We start from the raw sequence: 16,619 nt of genomic DNA, 5'->3' as shown, positions 1-16,619 counted from the left end.
ATGATTTAAATAACTAATGACAGAAGAACGCTTAACGGAAAATTATATTCTCTCCATTAAAGTGATAACTCTATCACATAATGTTATTTTAAAATAGCAGAATATAAAATAATGTATGCATCATTTTAATAGCTACATTGCAAAAAGCAAACTGACGGGAGACAAACATGAGGTGAGTTTATATCACAATTCCACCATTTACTCGCTACGTACCTTAAATTCTTTAAGCTTAGGTTTCTCATCTATAACATGGGGATAACAATAACTTCCTGGAAAAATTGTTGTGAAAATTAGATGTGAAGCTACAAAGAACATGCCTGGAACATAGTAAAGATACCTTTTTAAAAGCTGTTGTGTGTGTGAGAGAGAGAGAGAGCTGCAAAGTACCTGGAAGAGAGTGACAAGTTTTTTTAAAGATTTTATTATTTGAGAGTGAGCACAAGGAGGGCTAGGGGGAGAAGAGGGGAGAAGGAGGGGGGAGGGAGGGGGCTGAGGCAGAGGGACAAGCAGACTCTGCGCTGAGTGTTGGGCTCGATTCGGGGTTCGATTCCAGGACCCTGAGATCATGACCTGAGCCGAAGTCAGATGCTTGACCAACTGAGCCACCCAGGCACCCCAAGAAAGTGACAATTTTAAACAGTGCTTGTGCTCACCAGTAAACAGGGAAGGAGGATCTGGGGGTGGGAGAGTCGGGGTTTTAAAGTTCCGTATGACAAGTGAGAACATTCCCACATGTTAGGACATTTGTGTTGAACGTGGAAATGGTTCCAGTTTTCGGAGAAATCCAGATGACCAAGGAAGCCCTTTTTAAAACCCCAATATGCCTTGCTTTCAGACATGATCTATGATACACAAATCTCATTATAAAGAGAGACACGCTAGCAGATGGTTTTTCACATGACAGAAAGAATTGTTTGTTGCTAAGGACTTGAAGGATAGTTCTTTTCTAAGAATGGCTCCTCCATGGAGCCCTGTTTTCAAAATCTCCTTTTGCATTCAGTATTTAAGGAACACGCTTTTTCCATGTCTTGAGGATCCATCATGCTCCCAGATGAACATGTGAAGAAATAAATGGTGCTAAATGGAGAGAAAGGTGGTTCGGGTTGTACGGCTGTCAGGAAGGATTCAGGCTGGAAGTGAAAGGACAGAAAAAACCAGCAGAATCTGGCTCCCAGGAAATCTCCTTGCCTACGGATTTCCTACCCACCAGAATCCTTGGGTCATTTTAGTGACTAGCCTCAAATAACAAGCTTCCAAGAGTTTCGGAGTTGAACCCAGAATTGAACTTTTGCAAATGTGACGAAGGCCTGCCCAGCTTTATGGCCAACTTGGGCCCAGGGTCAGGTACGCAACGGAAGGCAAGTCTTACTGGAAAGTTCTGCTTTGCTTTTGCATTTTATTGTCATGATTTTTCACAGTTTGTCTCATGTCACCTTGTTACTTAATTCCCACACCTCCAAGGGAAAAGGAAAAATGTGTCCTATTTTAATATTTATGTTACAGATACTGAACATTATGTTTCCGCATAGGTGTCGCCAAGACAGTCAAGCCAACCTTTATTTATGGAGGTAGAAAATATAAATCTGTCTGAAATCTTTCATGAAATGAAGGTCTTAATTTTTCCAGAGTTGATTTTGGTGCCTACTCTTGGAGAGTCTTAGGAAAGGGTTGTCAATACAAGGTGTCATTGTTTTAGGTTTCCTATGCACGAGTTGCTTTTTTCCCCCCAACTTCCCTCTCTTTTGGCAACTTCTCCTCGCATTCTGTCCCACATTTGGCCCCGAGTCAGTTGAAAGCTTTGCAAGTTGATTTTCCATTCCCATCTGAATTTTAGCTTAGCTGTGGAACTGTTTTCCATGTGTTTTTAATCATTTGTCCATGTGTTATGAGCTTATAGGGACAATATGGTTCCCCCAAGCTGCCTGCATTGTATAAGCAGAAACTGGCAAGGTAGCCAGTAGGGAAATGGTTTTTAGACAGATGCCCCCTACACTCATTTCTGTTGGTGATATACCACCCCCATCTTCCAACTGGAGGAAAACAATTTACAAGCTGTGTAAGTCACCTAACACAGAGTCCTCTGGCAGGAGCTCCCTTTTCTAGGAGTGTAATTATTCTCGAGGAGAAACTTGCCTGGGGACAAAGTTCAAAGACCTACTCTGAGGCTGTGGCCAGGCTGGGAAATAAAGAAGGGTTTATTCTGAGTCTTCCCAGGTTCCATGGAAATTTGATTTTAAAACAGTCTGAACACAGAGAATTAAGGATAAGTTCTCCAGGACAAAGAGAGATCTCTTAGAAAGTAAAGCCCAACAAGGCCCCGTGTCAGAAGCTTCCGTCCCCATTTTTATTGGATTTGGTATGTTAAAACAAACATTCATTAACCTCCTAAGTGTTGAGCAAGGAACCAGGAACAGAAGAGGAACAGAAAAATGCATTTGACAATCTCCCTGTTCTCAGCTGCTGCCCATGCCATCTCCAGAAAACACAGAACTTGCGTCTGGGGAGCCTCCTCTCCCTAGTTAGGAGGACACACATGCACCCAAATTAAGCCAAGTCGGAGGAATCGCTAAATGGCCGAGTAAAGAAGTGACCTGGCTTCCAGAATCCCAAAGAAACTCTGATGTTCTGAGTGAGACAGCTCCTTGTAAATCCTCCACTACCCAGGGAGCTGGCCAGATGGGCGGTTCTGCTCTTATAGCTTAAAGCTTCAGGGTTTTCATCCACTCTGACCTCCTTTTCTCCATTTTCTTTAGGACCAAATTTATGAGAAATCAGTTAAATATTGCAGGGAATTGCAACAGCTACGAGGAGGCATGGGTGATCCTGGGAAGGAGGCTTTAAGGAAGCGCTGAAGCAGAAGTCAGCAGTGGGTCGATGTGTCAGGGGATGTGAGAACGTGGAGGTTGTTTGAACAATTCTTTCCAAAACTTGCCCATGAAGGCAGAAGAAAACACCGAAGTGTAGAACCTGAAAACTTACAAGAAATTAGGAGACATTTTTAAAAGATTCAAAATAAGTAAAGATTGTATAAATGCTAGTGGGAGGTAGCCAGTGGAGTAGAAGAAGGTTAATGGGGGAGAATATTCACTACGTTAAGTTGGAAAGGATGGAATCCAAGAGCAGAGTGGAAAGGAGAAATGAATCAATATGGTGGGATGGTCAGATGGGAGAGAACTCTCCCATCTGCTGGCTTCCATCTTTCTTTGTGGAAGAAGGGATGAGATCATTTGCCGAAGATGATTGAAGAGGTAGAACAGTCGAAGGCTGGAGATGATTAGAGAAGATTTTGAAATACACTATAGAGAAAATGAAGACAGAGTTGACTAGAGTAATAGGAAAGACTGCTGTGCAGATTTGAGGGTTCTGTTAAGAAGGGGGATAGTTAATGTATAAGGAACCAATATTTGCCACTTTGTCATTGACCCTGCCAGCATTCCACAAGCCAGATGTGGCCCAGGGAAGATGACAGCTGGTGTTTCCAGAGTTGGAACTTCACTAGATGGGTGCAAAAGAAGGACAAAGGGACAAGGGAGTTGGGAATATTGCAAACGTTTGAAGCGATGGGCCCTGAATCCAACCCGGATAGGGAAGGAAGTGAAGACCAGAGAGCTTAGAGACAGTCATTCATTCATTTTTACAACCAGTATTTTGAGCACCTACCATGTGGAAAGAACTATTTTAAGGCCTGAGATGGTGATTCCAGAAGACATGGCCCTACTTTCATGGGCTTTAAAATCTAAAGTGGAGGCAGATGTTAAACAAATGTTCAGACAAATCACCATGTAGCTACAACTGTGGTAGGACTATTACAAGGATAACGAGGAGCACAGGAAAGGACTCTATAGAACTGAAACAACAGAAATTGATCGAGAAAGAGAGAGAGATCGTGAAACCCACTGTGTAGAGGTGGAGCCTTTCCTGATAAGAACAGGAGTCGAAATGGAGGGGGATGGGGAGGCCAGGGGAACAGAGGTCATCAGACTTCATTTAGGGTATTGAATGGGGCGTCACGTCACGCTGATGGCCTGTGGTTGGGCAGACCCATCCATGCAGACACATCAGGCAGGGTGACAGCAGGATTAGGCGTGAAAAGAAAGGCAATGAGCCCAATGAAGAAGGCAGGGCGGGTGGTATTGTCCCTGGCAAGGTTTAGGGACCCGGAGCGCCGGCGATCATATAGCTTCCAAGCTGGAAGGCAGTCGGCAAACAGATAAAGGTTTTCTGGCTTCCAGTCCAGAGTTACTTGTACTTACATTACTCTCTCTGAGAGCAGCCCTCTGCAGAATGAAAAGCGATCAAGGTGAATTTTAAGGATGAGGAAGAGGCACATGGCAGAGACTTAGCCTCAGTGATGGCATCCTGGCCTGGCTGTAAGTCGAGGCTGTGGGCGGTGGGGACAGGTGGGTGGCAGGATGGGGAGGCACACGGTGACGTTGCCCCAGCTGCCTTGGCCTTCTTTTAGATTTGCAGGAGGCCTCGCTACCATCTGGGTAAGTGGCTGATTAGTCACATTTCACAGTGATAGATACATACCCAGTTGCAAAAAAAATGGAATGTTTCTCCATGGTGTGGGAGTGTTTGGGACAGAGAGCCGTAGATCACCGAAATTGCAGATGCAATAATCTGACCCTAAAAAGTAACTTGAGGATCGGTGCCTAAAAGTGAAAAGGCAGAATTTTTGTGACATGCTCCACCATTTCATATAGATCCTTTTTCTACTGGCTCCCCATTTGATTCTCTTTGAGTGATGTATAAGTTTGCTAGAGGGTCCATAACCAAGGGTCCCAGACTGGGTAGCTTAAACAACAGAAATTTATTTTCTCCCGGTTCTGGAGGCTGGAACTTTGAAATCTGGGTGCTGGTAAGCCTGTTTCCTTCTGGAAGTTCTCTCCTTGGTGTGCAGACTGTCAACCCTCCTGATGTCTCCACATAGTCTCCCCTCTGTGTCTTTGTCTTCATCTCTTTTTCTTATGAGGACGCCAGGCTTACTGGATTAGGGCTCACCCTAATGGCTTCATTTTAACTTCATTACCTCTTTAAAACACTTCTCTTCAAATATGGTATTTTCTGAAGGACGAGGGAGTTGAATCCCCAACATGTAAATCTTAGGGGGACACGATTCAGCCTATAACGGGTGACAGTTTTAAAAGCTCGAACATAAATAAGTTGATAACAATGATTGCCTCCATGGCAGAACAGGAAGCCTGGGAGGTCACAGGAAGATTTACTTTTAATTATATACTTTTTTGTATTATTTGAGATTTGTTACTGCAAGTGTTCATTATGTAATCAAAAATAAGAGAAAATCATTGTATTGATTGCACATCCTTGCACTCAATGCCTTTTTCTCTTTCTTTCTTTTTTCCTTTCTTCTTTCTTTCTTTCTTTGTTTCTTTCTTTCTTTCTTTCTGAGAGCAAGAGAGAAAGAGAGCAGGGGTAGGGTGGCGAGGGGCAGAGGGAGAGGGAAAGAGAGAGAATCTTAGGCAGGCTCCATGCTCAGCTCAGAACCTGACCTCATTTGGGGGTTTGATCTCACAACCCTGAGATCATGACCTGAGCTGAAATCAAGAGTGGGATGCTTTACTGACTGAGCCACCCAGGTGTCCCTCAACACCTATTTATTGAATAAAATTAACATAAACACAGTGACAGTCCACTGTGCCTTTGGAATTTAGATCTACTTGAAAGTCCTTGATTAGTACAGGAATGGTACTTGCCAAGGTTTTCCTCATGTAACTTATCCTGAAGAAACTAGTCTGCCCCTATAGACTGCAAACTCCAGTGGGCCTGGGCAAGGACAACCTCACCATTCTGTCCCCAGGACCACGCACAGAGTTGGCACTCCTATGTGCTGTATGAATGAATGCATCAGTGGGTCCAATAAGCAGAGCAGCTTCGGGGAATGAGGTTCTTCCTAATGTGTCGGTTCCATAGAAAGTGTCAGGGAGGGGAGTGAAGAGGGGAGAGTTCCCATGTTTTGAATAATTTACTAAACTAAATCAAGATAAAAGGTTTAAGGGGAAACCACTTACCCTAATATGCCCTAGTCCTTGTTCTTTGGGAAAAAAAAATAGGAAGATTCTGCCTTCTTTGGAGTTCCTTTAAAACAATTCAACCCCCCACAACCCTATTGCTTTTTCCTATTTTGTAAAGAGAGGTAGCTAGGAAGAAGTGGCATGAACCCTAAGCAGATTTCTTTCACAAACCCATTTACCCAAATTCCTTTTTGTGCCTCCCAATTTACCTCCAATGCTCACCTCCAACCCTAACACTGCCTCTCACCTTTTGTTGTTGTAGGTCTGGGGTTTCCGGGAAAGAACTCAGCCTCTTTGTTTCCCTTCAGAGAGCATTAGACATTTTATAGCTCCCTTTGAGAGTCTGCAAGAAGGGGACAGAAAAACATGGCTGCTAGGTCCTCTCAGGCACCCCGGGAGCTCCACCTGCTCCTCAAGGCACTGTAGTGCCCAGGAAAGCCAGGTCAAATTGAAAACAGAGTTCAGATGATGCTGAGCATGAGTTGTCAATGCGAAGGAATGAATGAGGAGATTAGCCCCTCTGGCTCTCATGCAAGCTTGAGGTTGTCCCAGGAAGTGGACTTAGCTTATGTAAGCCCAGGCCTGCCTCTCACCCTGGCCTTTGGTACTACGTACGCCGACAGTCCTGTGGTTCTCCCTCCATATGACCGCCTCCTGCTGAGTCTGGAGGACCCTCCTCACCTTCCTCCATTTGGCTTCATCCAAACAGGGAGGTAACTAGATGCATGTGTCACTGAAGACCCACAGGCAGCATATTTTTGTGAAAAGCTACAAACTGTTTATGCTCTTAAGAGTAAGCTACAATGTATCATATACATAGTTTTAGATTTAATGAAAGGACAGAGTGGTGAAAGGTGATCGCCATCCGCCCTTAGCTGTAAAAGACAGGGGTTGAAGACAGACTGATGTTCTCATCACAGAAGGCTTTCCTTTGCTAGCTTTAACCTTCAAGATGCTGGTACATCTTCTCAACGGGAATGACAGAACAGCAAAAGCAAATTCTGCATGAGTAATTTTTATTTATTTTTATTTATTTTTAAAGGTTTTATTTTATTTTATTTTATTTTTTTAAGGGAATACAAGCAGGGGGAGCGGGAGAGGGAGAAGCAAGCTTCCTGCGGAGCGGGGAGCCCGATGAGGGGCTCGATCCCAGGACCCTGGGGTCATGACCTGAGTGGAAGGCAGACGCTTAATGACTGAGCCACCCAGGCACCCAAGATTTTTTTTAAATTTTATTTTATTATGTCATGTTAGTCACCATACAGTACATCATTAGTTTTTGATGTAGTGATCCATGATTCATTGTTTTCGTATAACACCCAGTGCTCCATGCAGAACGTGTCCTCCTTAATACCCATCACCAGGCTAACCCATCCCCCCACCCCCCTCACCTCTAGAACCCTCAGTTTGTTTCTCAGAGTCCATCGTCTCTCATGGTTCATCTCTCCCTCCGATTTCCCCCCCTTCATTTTTCCCTTCCTTCTCTTAGGCACCCAAGATTTTATTTATTTATTTGAGAGAGAGAGTGAGAGAGCGTGAGCAGGGGGGAGGGGCAGAGGCAGAGGGAGAAGCAGACTCCCCCCTGAGCAGGGAACCTGCCTGGAGGCTCAATCCTAGGACCCTGGGATCATGACCTGAGCTGAAGGTGCTTCACTGACTAAGCCACCCAGGCACCCCTGTATGAGTAATTTTTAAATGACCAAACACCAAAATTAGGATCAGAAGGAGCGGAGTTTAGGACTATGAAAAGGTTAAAGATGGATAACTGACATCCCTAGAGCTAATATAATTAAATGACAAAATGTGCAAGACTGCACAACCTGCTTGAGGGCAGAAGCCCAGTTCTTACCACTTTCTGTCATCTGCCAGAGCCTCACATGATGTCTTGCCCACAAAGTGAGTCTTCCGCACATTTTAATTCACTAGAAATTTTTTAATTGTATCCTATGTGCAGAGCTGGGCAACCTGAGATCCCGAGTAGAATCTCTGGGGCAGTCTTCAGTTTGGGGAAATGCCAGCCACTGTGATTGATGGCAATGGAAACTCAGGCACTGAAAAGTGAAGTTTAAAAGAAATGGGGAAACATAGCTGGCGTCCAGACCATATTTATAATCAGGGCAGAGTGGCCAGCTCTGGAAAGCCTCTGTCATTGGATAGTTGAGGGGAATTAAGAAATTCAAATAGAAGGCAACTTTAAAAACTACGTTAAAAGAAATGGCAAATGCAAATGTTCACTTAGTATAGATCAAGTGTATCTTAATTCATACTAGCCCAGGTCCTATGGGTATTTAGAACAGGCAAAAGATGTCTCTTCTGAGAGAATTCTGGAAAACGATAGTCCATTTAAAAATAGTTCATTATTGTAAATAAGGACCTTACTTCAGGCTTTATGTCGCAGCAATCAGGCAGGACTATTAAAAGGAACACAAATGTCTGGAGAAAAGATTCCAGTGGGTCAATTCTTGGAAAGAAAGCTCAATCAGTATGAAAATGGGGACAATGTTCCAGGATGATGTGTGTTACTAAAAGCAAAGAATATGGTAATTAAATTAAAAGGGAAGAAATAGAAGCAAGTATGGGATTAATTTCAAATGGAAATACTATTCAAATGGTGTGGAGGGACAACAAAATTCAATTCCGGGGTTTCAGTTTTGTGGATCTGTTTCTTTCTCATGCCCTTGCATGATTTATAACCTTTTTGAATGATAGTCTTGTCATCTAACAAAGTTTCCTCTGATTCCTGAATATGCGTGTTTGTCTCCATCTTTAGTTAACCTGGTCATCAATTCCTGTGGAATAAGGAAGATGATGTGGATTCTGTAAGTAAAGTACTGACCAGCCAGTTTCAGGCCCTGAGCTATCAAACCTGGTTCTTAGAATCCACGTTCTCAAGTCTGGCCCTTTGTTTAGAGAAAGAAAAAAAAATCAATAGGGTGGCTTGAGGGAGACATTTCCCCATCTTCACTGAAGGCTGATGAGCAATTACTGAGGATCCTGTTGAGAAATTTGTGAACAATTGAAAGAGTCTATCTGATGGCTGACCAGCTGTGAAATTTAGCTTCAAGTATTTGATTCTTAAAGTGAGGAGGTTAATTTGGGAATTGTGAGTTTCCTTGTGTGGAAAAGGAGAATGCATTCCCTTTATTCTGTTAGCATACAAAAATCAACAACCCCAACCACATCTAACCGAGAGGGAGAGTCCTCTGCTCAACAAAGTTAACATTCTTCTGTTTCTTCCCTTTCCTTTCTTATAATTTTGATACACTTACTTGGCTGCCTGTGTGTGTGTGTGCGTGTGTAGCCTAAAGGCCTGGGTTTTTGCTAAATGTGTGCCTTTAATTTTTATCTGATATACTTCTGTCATAAAAACATGTCTTGTCTTTTTGATCCCAATATAAAGCAGATGCACCACAAATGTTTGTTGACTCTGGTCCTTCTTCTAATAACAGTGATGGGAAATCCGGGAAAAGAATGTGTTGTTTTCCCAAATACTGCTCTGTAAATCTCAGACGATAAAGTACCAGCTAATTACCCCCTGGGTCCCAGGCTTTCACTGGGGCCTTCTAAAATACACAAAACTCAAGTGAAGGCTTGACACCATTAGCCCTACATAATTCAAGCAAACAATAAATGTGTTTACTCTGCCTGGCTACTGACCACCTGCCTTTCCATCCCACCAGGCAGGTATCTATATATAGGATCTTCTTGTTTGCATTCCTGCGGAGAGTGAGCCTTTCTTTCCTTTAGGCCTCACCATCTGTGAAACTGAAAGAAGCTTGGGCCCCCGACAGCATGTGTCTTCTCTTACTTCAGCTGCTGGTGCTCCTGCCTCTAGGGAAGGCTGCACAGCAGCGGGATGGCTGCCCAAGTCAGAGTTCTGTCTCCCCTGTGCTCCTAGAAAGGGATCGCAGGGAGCTCCCCCTTGGCAACCACGAGGATGCTGAGGAGAAGCCAGATCTGTTTGTCGCCGTGCCCCACCTCATAGGTGCAGGAGAAGGCCAGAGGCAGAGAGAGAAGATGCTCTCCAGGTTTGGCAGGTTCTGGAAGAAGCCCGAGAGAGACCTGCACCCACCCCAGGACGTGGTCCCTGAGCGCTTCCCACCTGGTACCCACGCCGTCACTCAGCCAAAAGATGGGCTGCAGATGGAGAAATCTCCCCTTCGGGAAGAGGCCAAGAAATTCTGGCACCACTTCATGTTCAGAATGAGTCCAGCTTCTCAGGGGATCATCCTGCCCATCAAAAGCCACGAAGTACATCAGGAGACCTGTAGGACAGTGCCCTTTGGCCAGGTATCTGCTCTGGAAGGGGAGGGGATCAGAGTTGGTAAGAAAGGGGCGGACAACTGGGACAGGTGCAGAGTAGGGGAGGAGGCTGCCAAGAGCCTGAGTCTCACCTAACTTCCAGATTGGATCCTTGGGCATTCATCATAACGTGTGGCAAAGTATGATTAGACTTCCCAAATTTCCTTCTAACTTTCCATTGGTTTTTGGTATTCTGGAAATGCTGTCAGAACAGTATGACACTACTGCTCAGATTAGTAATCATTTATATTGATGGCACAGACCTTTGTTTTAAGGGGCTTTACCTATTTTTATGCTGGAGGTGTTCTATCCGGAGTGGTAAGTAAGACCATACCCTCAGTTAGGAGAAGTGTGGGAACTTAGAGCGATAACCAGAACTTCTCTCTGGCTATACCTCTACACTCTACTGGGATGTGGACGAGCAGGTTGACTCTACCTGTAGATAAGGTGGGATACATTGGACTCCTCGACAAACATTCACATACACAAGTATCTTGGTCTTAATCCCTGTATTTCCCACCAGACTATTTCATAGGCTGTCAGATGGAACTTGCTACATCATTTCTAACATTACTGCAGCAAAAAATGATTTAATTTAACTTATTTTCTCATAAGCTTTCAAAAAATAATATCAGTGTGAAATCACATTTTCTCCCCTCAGAAACACCTCTGACTTCATGTCGCATTGGCTGCTTTGTGGTTATTATGATTGATTCTGCACTATTAAGACAAAGGGGCATTTTCTACTAGCCACTTCCTCCAGTCAGTCCTGGCAAGCCCTGTGCTCCAAATGTTAAATTAAATTGAGAAACTGCATCAGGTCCTTAAACACGAAGATATTGAACCCAAAGCAACGCACGAGAGAGTAAAATTTTACAGTGCAATAATGCTACCCAATTAAGCAGGCAGTATTATAAGGTAATTGACTGTGAAACCAGTTAAGTATTCTGCCTGAAAAGGCAAAGATATGTAGCAATAAGTCCATTATCTAATAATAATGACTGCTTTGTTGGCCATATTGCTCCCAAGAATCGTGCAATCGAATTTCCTTTGAAAGTCTTATTTTGAATTCTGTTACTAATTAAATTCAGATTAAGGTGTTTGACTCATATATCTTGAAGGGCACGTAAAGCTAGGTGAAGGGGGGATGGGAGGGGCAAAGGTGATATAATGCATGATGATTTGCAGACATATGTATTACTTTGCCCCATGCAACTTCATAGATTTGAACATACTATAGGTTCTGCAGAATAGAATAGAATTCATCTTGATTTTCCGATCTACTCTATGAGCAGTTGAACAATCGCGTATGGAGAATCTATTTTGCATAATGTGCTGTGGGGCGTAGAAAGATAAGGCACATTACTTGTATAGGAAGTTAGCCATTCGAATTTTTTCAACTGGTAACATCTAATTAGACAAAATTTCTTAAAGTTTGGCATTTAAGATGTAAAGCATTTTCTCATTAACTTAGGGATTTCCTAAAGGCTAATTTATTAATCTACTCAATAAAAGAAATTTAGTTGAGGTGGCTTTATGCCCTTAGAGATTAGCCATCACTCAGATATTGTAATATATGCAAAATCGGAAAGATTTTCACATTTTAGTCTGAATTATCTTCAGACTTATAGTCTTTTGCTTCTGCATCATGTGTGTTAATGAAATGACTCAAGATAACTGAATGGAGATGTGTTTGCCTTGTAGACGATCACCCATGAAGACTGTGAGAAAGTAGTTGTACAGAACAACCTTTGCTTTGGGAAATGTGGGGCCGTTCGTTTTCCTGGAGCTACGCAGCACCCCCACACATTCTGCTCCCACTGCTCACCTGCCAAGTTCACCACGATGCACTTGCAGCTGAACTGCACTGGCCTTGCCTCCGTGGTCAAGGTGGTGATGCTGGTGGAGGAGTGCCAGTGCAAGATGAAGACTGAGCATGAGCATGGACACCTCCTCCAGGCAGGCTCCCAGGCAGAATTTCATGCCCAGGATCCCTTCATCCCAGGATTTTCCACTTAAAAAGAGATCCCACTATTACCTTTGAAAAGCAAAACTACAGTAGCAAAGGTGCTGGTTTATTCAGCTTGGAAATGTTAGTGGGTGCACACTATTTTAAGGGAAAGGTGGTTCAAAAGTAGTGAGCTAGAACAATTTAGAGGCAATGGTGTTCATCTAGTTATGGGTACATATTTGGGTTCTAGTCTTGGCTCTGCCCCCTGGGCAGGAGGATGTTAAGGAGTTGTGGAAGCTTTCTCCATCTTGAGGGCTTCATCTCTACGCGAGGGACTTGAATCAGATGATTGCTAAAGTCCTCTCCGCTATGAATATTCCATGATCTAGGGTCTCCGAGTTCTGGTTAAAGCCCTCCATCTGAAGTTGGAAAAGAAAGAAAGTAGACCCTAAAAATTGGCTTCTTTAATGGCTTGTCAAAGCACCACCAAAACACGTATCTAGTATCTGTAGGAAGGATTCTTTGCATCTCAGGCAGCATTTTATTTGCCTTCCATCAGATGATTATTTGACTTGCAGAGATGTAAGGAATAGCTTGCTTGGCTGCCTCTTAATTTTTTTGATACGCCTCATATAAAGCTCTTAATGTCTGGTCCTTGGCTTTGAAGAAGGAATGGTAATGTTACTTTTAGTGGTTTATATAGGGACAGGAAACAATCATTGGTAGCCACGCAAGTATCTCCACGATGGGGAAATAAAAATATATGACCAGTACCAGGCTTAAAGGTCGATTCATTGATGCCGATGAAAGTAACCAAAAAATTCCAGTGGACGTCAAATTAAATAAACTGCAAATGTTTAAAAATTGAAACAATTTACAGGTGAAATTCTTTATCCACACTCATTTTGGATTAGGTAGTAAGTTACAGGTCTGTGTTGGGATGACTGGTTTTTTGCTGTGTTCTAAAAACTTTGTATTACAGATTTTTGTTCGGTAAATGCTATACTTGCAAGGTCTGAAAATATTCTGAATATTTTAATGTATTAAATTTTAGTGTATGATGCATTCTGGGAAATGTCATGGCATTCAGTTGTCTTAAATTTTGTCTTAATGGTTTTTTTCTGTCCCATAACTTAAAGGTGCTATCTGGAGACTACATACCTGGAGCATTTCTCAAATGACTTCAGAGGCTAGTGATAATGCCTCAAGTGTTTCTTCTGACACTTCCAGCAGTTTCCTGTTAACAGAAAAATCACTGTCCTTGTGATTCCATTTCTCCTTCTGTATTTATTTGTACTCATACATTGTACAGGCCGGCTTTCCCTCGCCCTATTTCTTTTTCTATAATCATTCTTTAAAAAATTCATCTTCAAATTATTTTAATTATTTGAACCCTATTACTTACAGTATACACAGAAAGGCGTTTCCCAGAATATTGATTTTTTTTAAAGGAATCAATGTATACTTTGATTCTATTTCTCTTTAATCACACCATCTAACCTGGCATTCCGAAGAAGCGGATGCGTTTATATTTAGTGTATATTCTACATCAAAGTAATAGAATATGTGATATATAGATACACATGTGGCATTTACATCAGAATATATTATACCCTTCGGTGGTCAAAGACAACCTAATTGGCCAAGATATGGTCACAGGATGAAACTGTTAAGCATTAATGATAGCCCAGCTGGTCAATATATTGTGGTGCCAAAAGCTATTGAGCAGCTGCCTTGTGTGCAATCGCCTAGCCCTGATTATGTAAACCTGTCTCTGCCAATTGGACTGTCCTTCTCCTTACATGCTTGCAAATCCCTTTTATTTATCCTTGCAAATAGACTCTCAAGCCCAAGCCCCAAACAATCATCAGTCTTATTCAAACTCTGCTCTGCTCTTTCCCCACGTGAATTCAAGATGAGACAGTGGATGGTGGTATCAGAGCTTACGTTCATAGTGCAAACCTCATGAAATTGCCCACGTTCATCCATTTTTACTGGAAAAAATAAAGGCAGTTCTCAATGGTTCAACATAATACACGGGAGCACAGACACCTGAGAGAAACGCACAAATATCGAACATCTATTAAGTGCCAGATATTATGCTGAGTCTCTTACATAAGTTATAAGTTATATAACTTATATAATGCACAAATACATATATTATACGATCTTCACAAACATCTTTTTTAAAATTTTATTTTATTTAAATCCAATTAATTAACATATAGTGTATTATTAGTTTCAGAGGCAGAGTTCAGTGATTCATCAGTTGCATACAACACCCAGTGCTCGTTATATCACGTGCCCTCCTTAATGCCCATCACCCAGTTACCCCACCCCCCCAGGCCCCTCCCCTCCAGCAACCCTCAGTCTGTTTCCTAGAGTTAAGAGTCTCTTATGGTTTGTCTCCCTCTCTGATTTCATCTTGTTTTATTTTTTCCTCCTTTCCCCTATGATCCTCTGTTTTGTTTCTTAAATTCCACATATGAGTACAATCCTCACAAAAGTCTTATGAGGTGGGTAAATACCCTATTTTACAGGTAAGGAAAATAAGCCTTAAAAAGTTTAAGCAACCAGCCTATGGTCATTTGGAGCATATTTTCTATTTGTATTAAAATATTTGCTCATTCATTGCCCATCAGTTTAGATCTCTTTGAGGTCTCTTGCCTATGGGCCTCAAAGCTAATTTCTTTTACCTCTTGCTCAGCAATCATATTTGAAGGACATCGATGTTACCTCTTGAAAGAGAAATCATCCTTTGGTCAGGTTCTCAGCTAAGCATTGCCTTAACTGGAGAGGTGGTCATGGCAATTCCCTCATCAATCTTGGTCTCATTTTCTGCCCAGATAGGATGAGGGTGATAAATAATTACTTCAAAATTATTGTGGGGGCACCTGGGTGGCTCAGTCGGTTAAGCGTTCAACTCTTGATTTTGGTTCAGGTCATGACCTCAGGGTCGTGAGACTGAGCCCCATGTCAGGCTCCACGGGCAGTGGGGAGTCTGCTTGAGATTCTCTCCTTCTCCCTCTCCCTCTGCCTCTCCCCCTACTCATGCTCTCTCTCTAAAATAAATAAGTAAATCTTTAAAAAATTACTGTGATGATCAAGTGTAGATAGCAGCACTTCAGAGAGCTTTATATTCTGTAAAAACACAAGGGCTTAGTTCACTCTTTTCCATTCAGATGTTCTTTTAAAAAAATTGTTTTGAGAAATTTAAAACACATATCTTTTGTGCAAAAGATATTATAGCAAACACTCAAATTTTTACCATCAGAATATTTGACATTTTGTCATCTCGTGCTTCTTGTCTATATTTGTTAAAGAAATAAACCACTTCACGTATAAGTAAAGTCCCCTCCAACCACCATGCTGGGTCCCATCCCCCAAACCCCTGACCTCTCAAGCCCTCAGGATTCCTATTTATACTTTCAATATCCTTTTATATTTTTATAAAGGTATGTATATATCCATTTATAATAAATAGCATTATTTTTCTATAGATGTTCCTTTATGCAGCATGTATTTATGGATCTACCAGGCATGTGCAAGATACAGCTCTAGGTGCTGTGAATATAGCAAGAAAACAAGTCAGACAAGCTCCCTGCTCCCATAGAGCTTACATTCTAGTTGGGGGAGACAAGCAACTTGAGAATCAGTCAACTTGTTAATCAATCAACCAAAAAGGAAAAATATCAGGTGGCTGTAAGTGATATGCAAAGAACTGAGATAAGGAATTGTGCTAGAGGTTAGTTACCTTAGTTTGAGTAGTCTCTGAAAGGGTCACATGAAAGCTGTGAGTTTTAAATTATATCTATGATGTTCTGTTTGAATTGTTCTACAGTGATTTTTTTTTTTTTTCCACACAGGGTTCTGTCTAGTTTTTGTAACAGTTTTTACAGTTTTTTTTTAAATGTATATTTTATCTTGATTCTAGAAACTTGGAATTAAATATTCCCTACAGAGAGTGGTTAGCTTAGCTTTGATAATTTATTTTTTCAGTGTACATAGTCTCTTTAAACTGTCAATTTAATTCCTAATTAAGAATGTCATGCATCTTCTTAATTTTTATAAAGAATCTATTCTGTGCAAGACACTGTGCTGAGAACCCAGAGATAAGCAAAGATACGTAAGACACATTTCCCTCTGCCCTGGAGCTTGCAACATTGTAGCAGAGATAATATGTGCAAATTATAAAGCAATAATGATAGTAATAATAGTAGGAGCTACCAATTATTGAGCCCTTACTATGTGTTCAAGTGCTTTCTGTTCCTCATCTCCTAGAAATAGACATTTTATACCCATTTTTTTTTTTTTTTTTTTTTTTGACAAGG

General features: G+C 41.9%; 1 protein-coding gene across 1 annotated transcript; it reads left to right on the top strand.

Moving 5' to 3' along the window:
* Window positions 1-9,816: 9,816 nt before the first annotated feature.
* On the top strand, window positions 9,817-13,346 carry CER1 (cerberus 1, DAN family BMP antagonist). Its single transcript, XM_036074207.2, has 2 exons — window positions 9,817-10,325; window positions 12,042-13,346. The coding sequence occupies exons 1-2, from the start codon at window positions 9,828-9,830 to the stop codon at window positions 12,354-12,356; spliced, it is 813 nt and encodes a 270-aa protein (XP_035930100.1). The 5' UTR covers window positions 9,817-9,827; the 3' UTR covers window positions 12,357-13,346.
* The last annotated feature ends 3,273 nt before the right edge of the window (window positions 13,347-16,619 follow it).

This window comes from Halichoerus grypus, chromosome 14, assembly GCF_964656455.1.
Source record: "Halichoerus grypus chromosome 14, mHalGry1.hap1.1, whole genome shotgun sequence".
Lineage (NCBI taxonomy): Eukaryota > Metazoa > Chordata > Mammalia > Carnivora > Phocidae > Halichoerus > Halichoerus grypus.
The sequence above is the reverse complement of the archived record's forward strand: the minus strand, read 5'-3'. Positions and strand labels throughout refer to the sequence as shown.

Excerpts from the sequence above, each read along its gene's own strand:
- CER1 (XM_036074207.2), top strand. The coding sequence starts at position 9,828 with ATGTGTCTTCTCTTACTTCAGCTGCTGGTGCTCCTGCCTCTAGGGAAG. Across the intron at positions 10,326-12,041 it reads GGACAGTGCCCTTTGGCCAG|ACGATCACCCATGAAGACTG; the intron begins GTATCTGCTCTG and ends TTTGCCTTGTAG.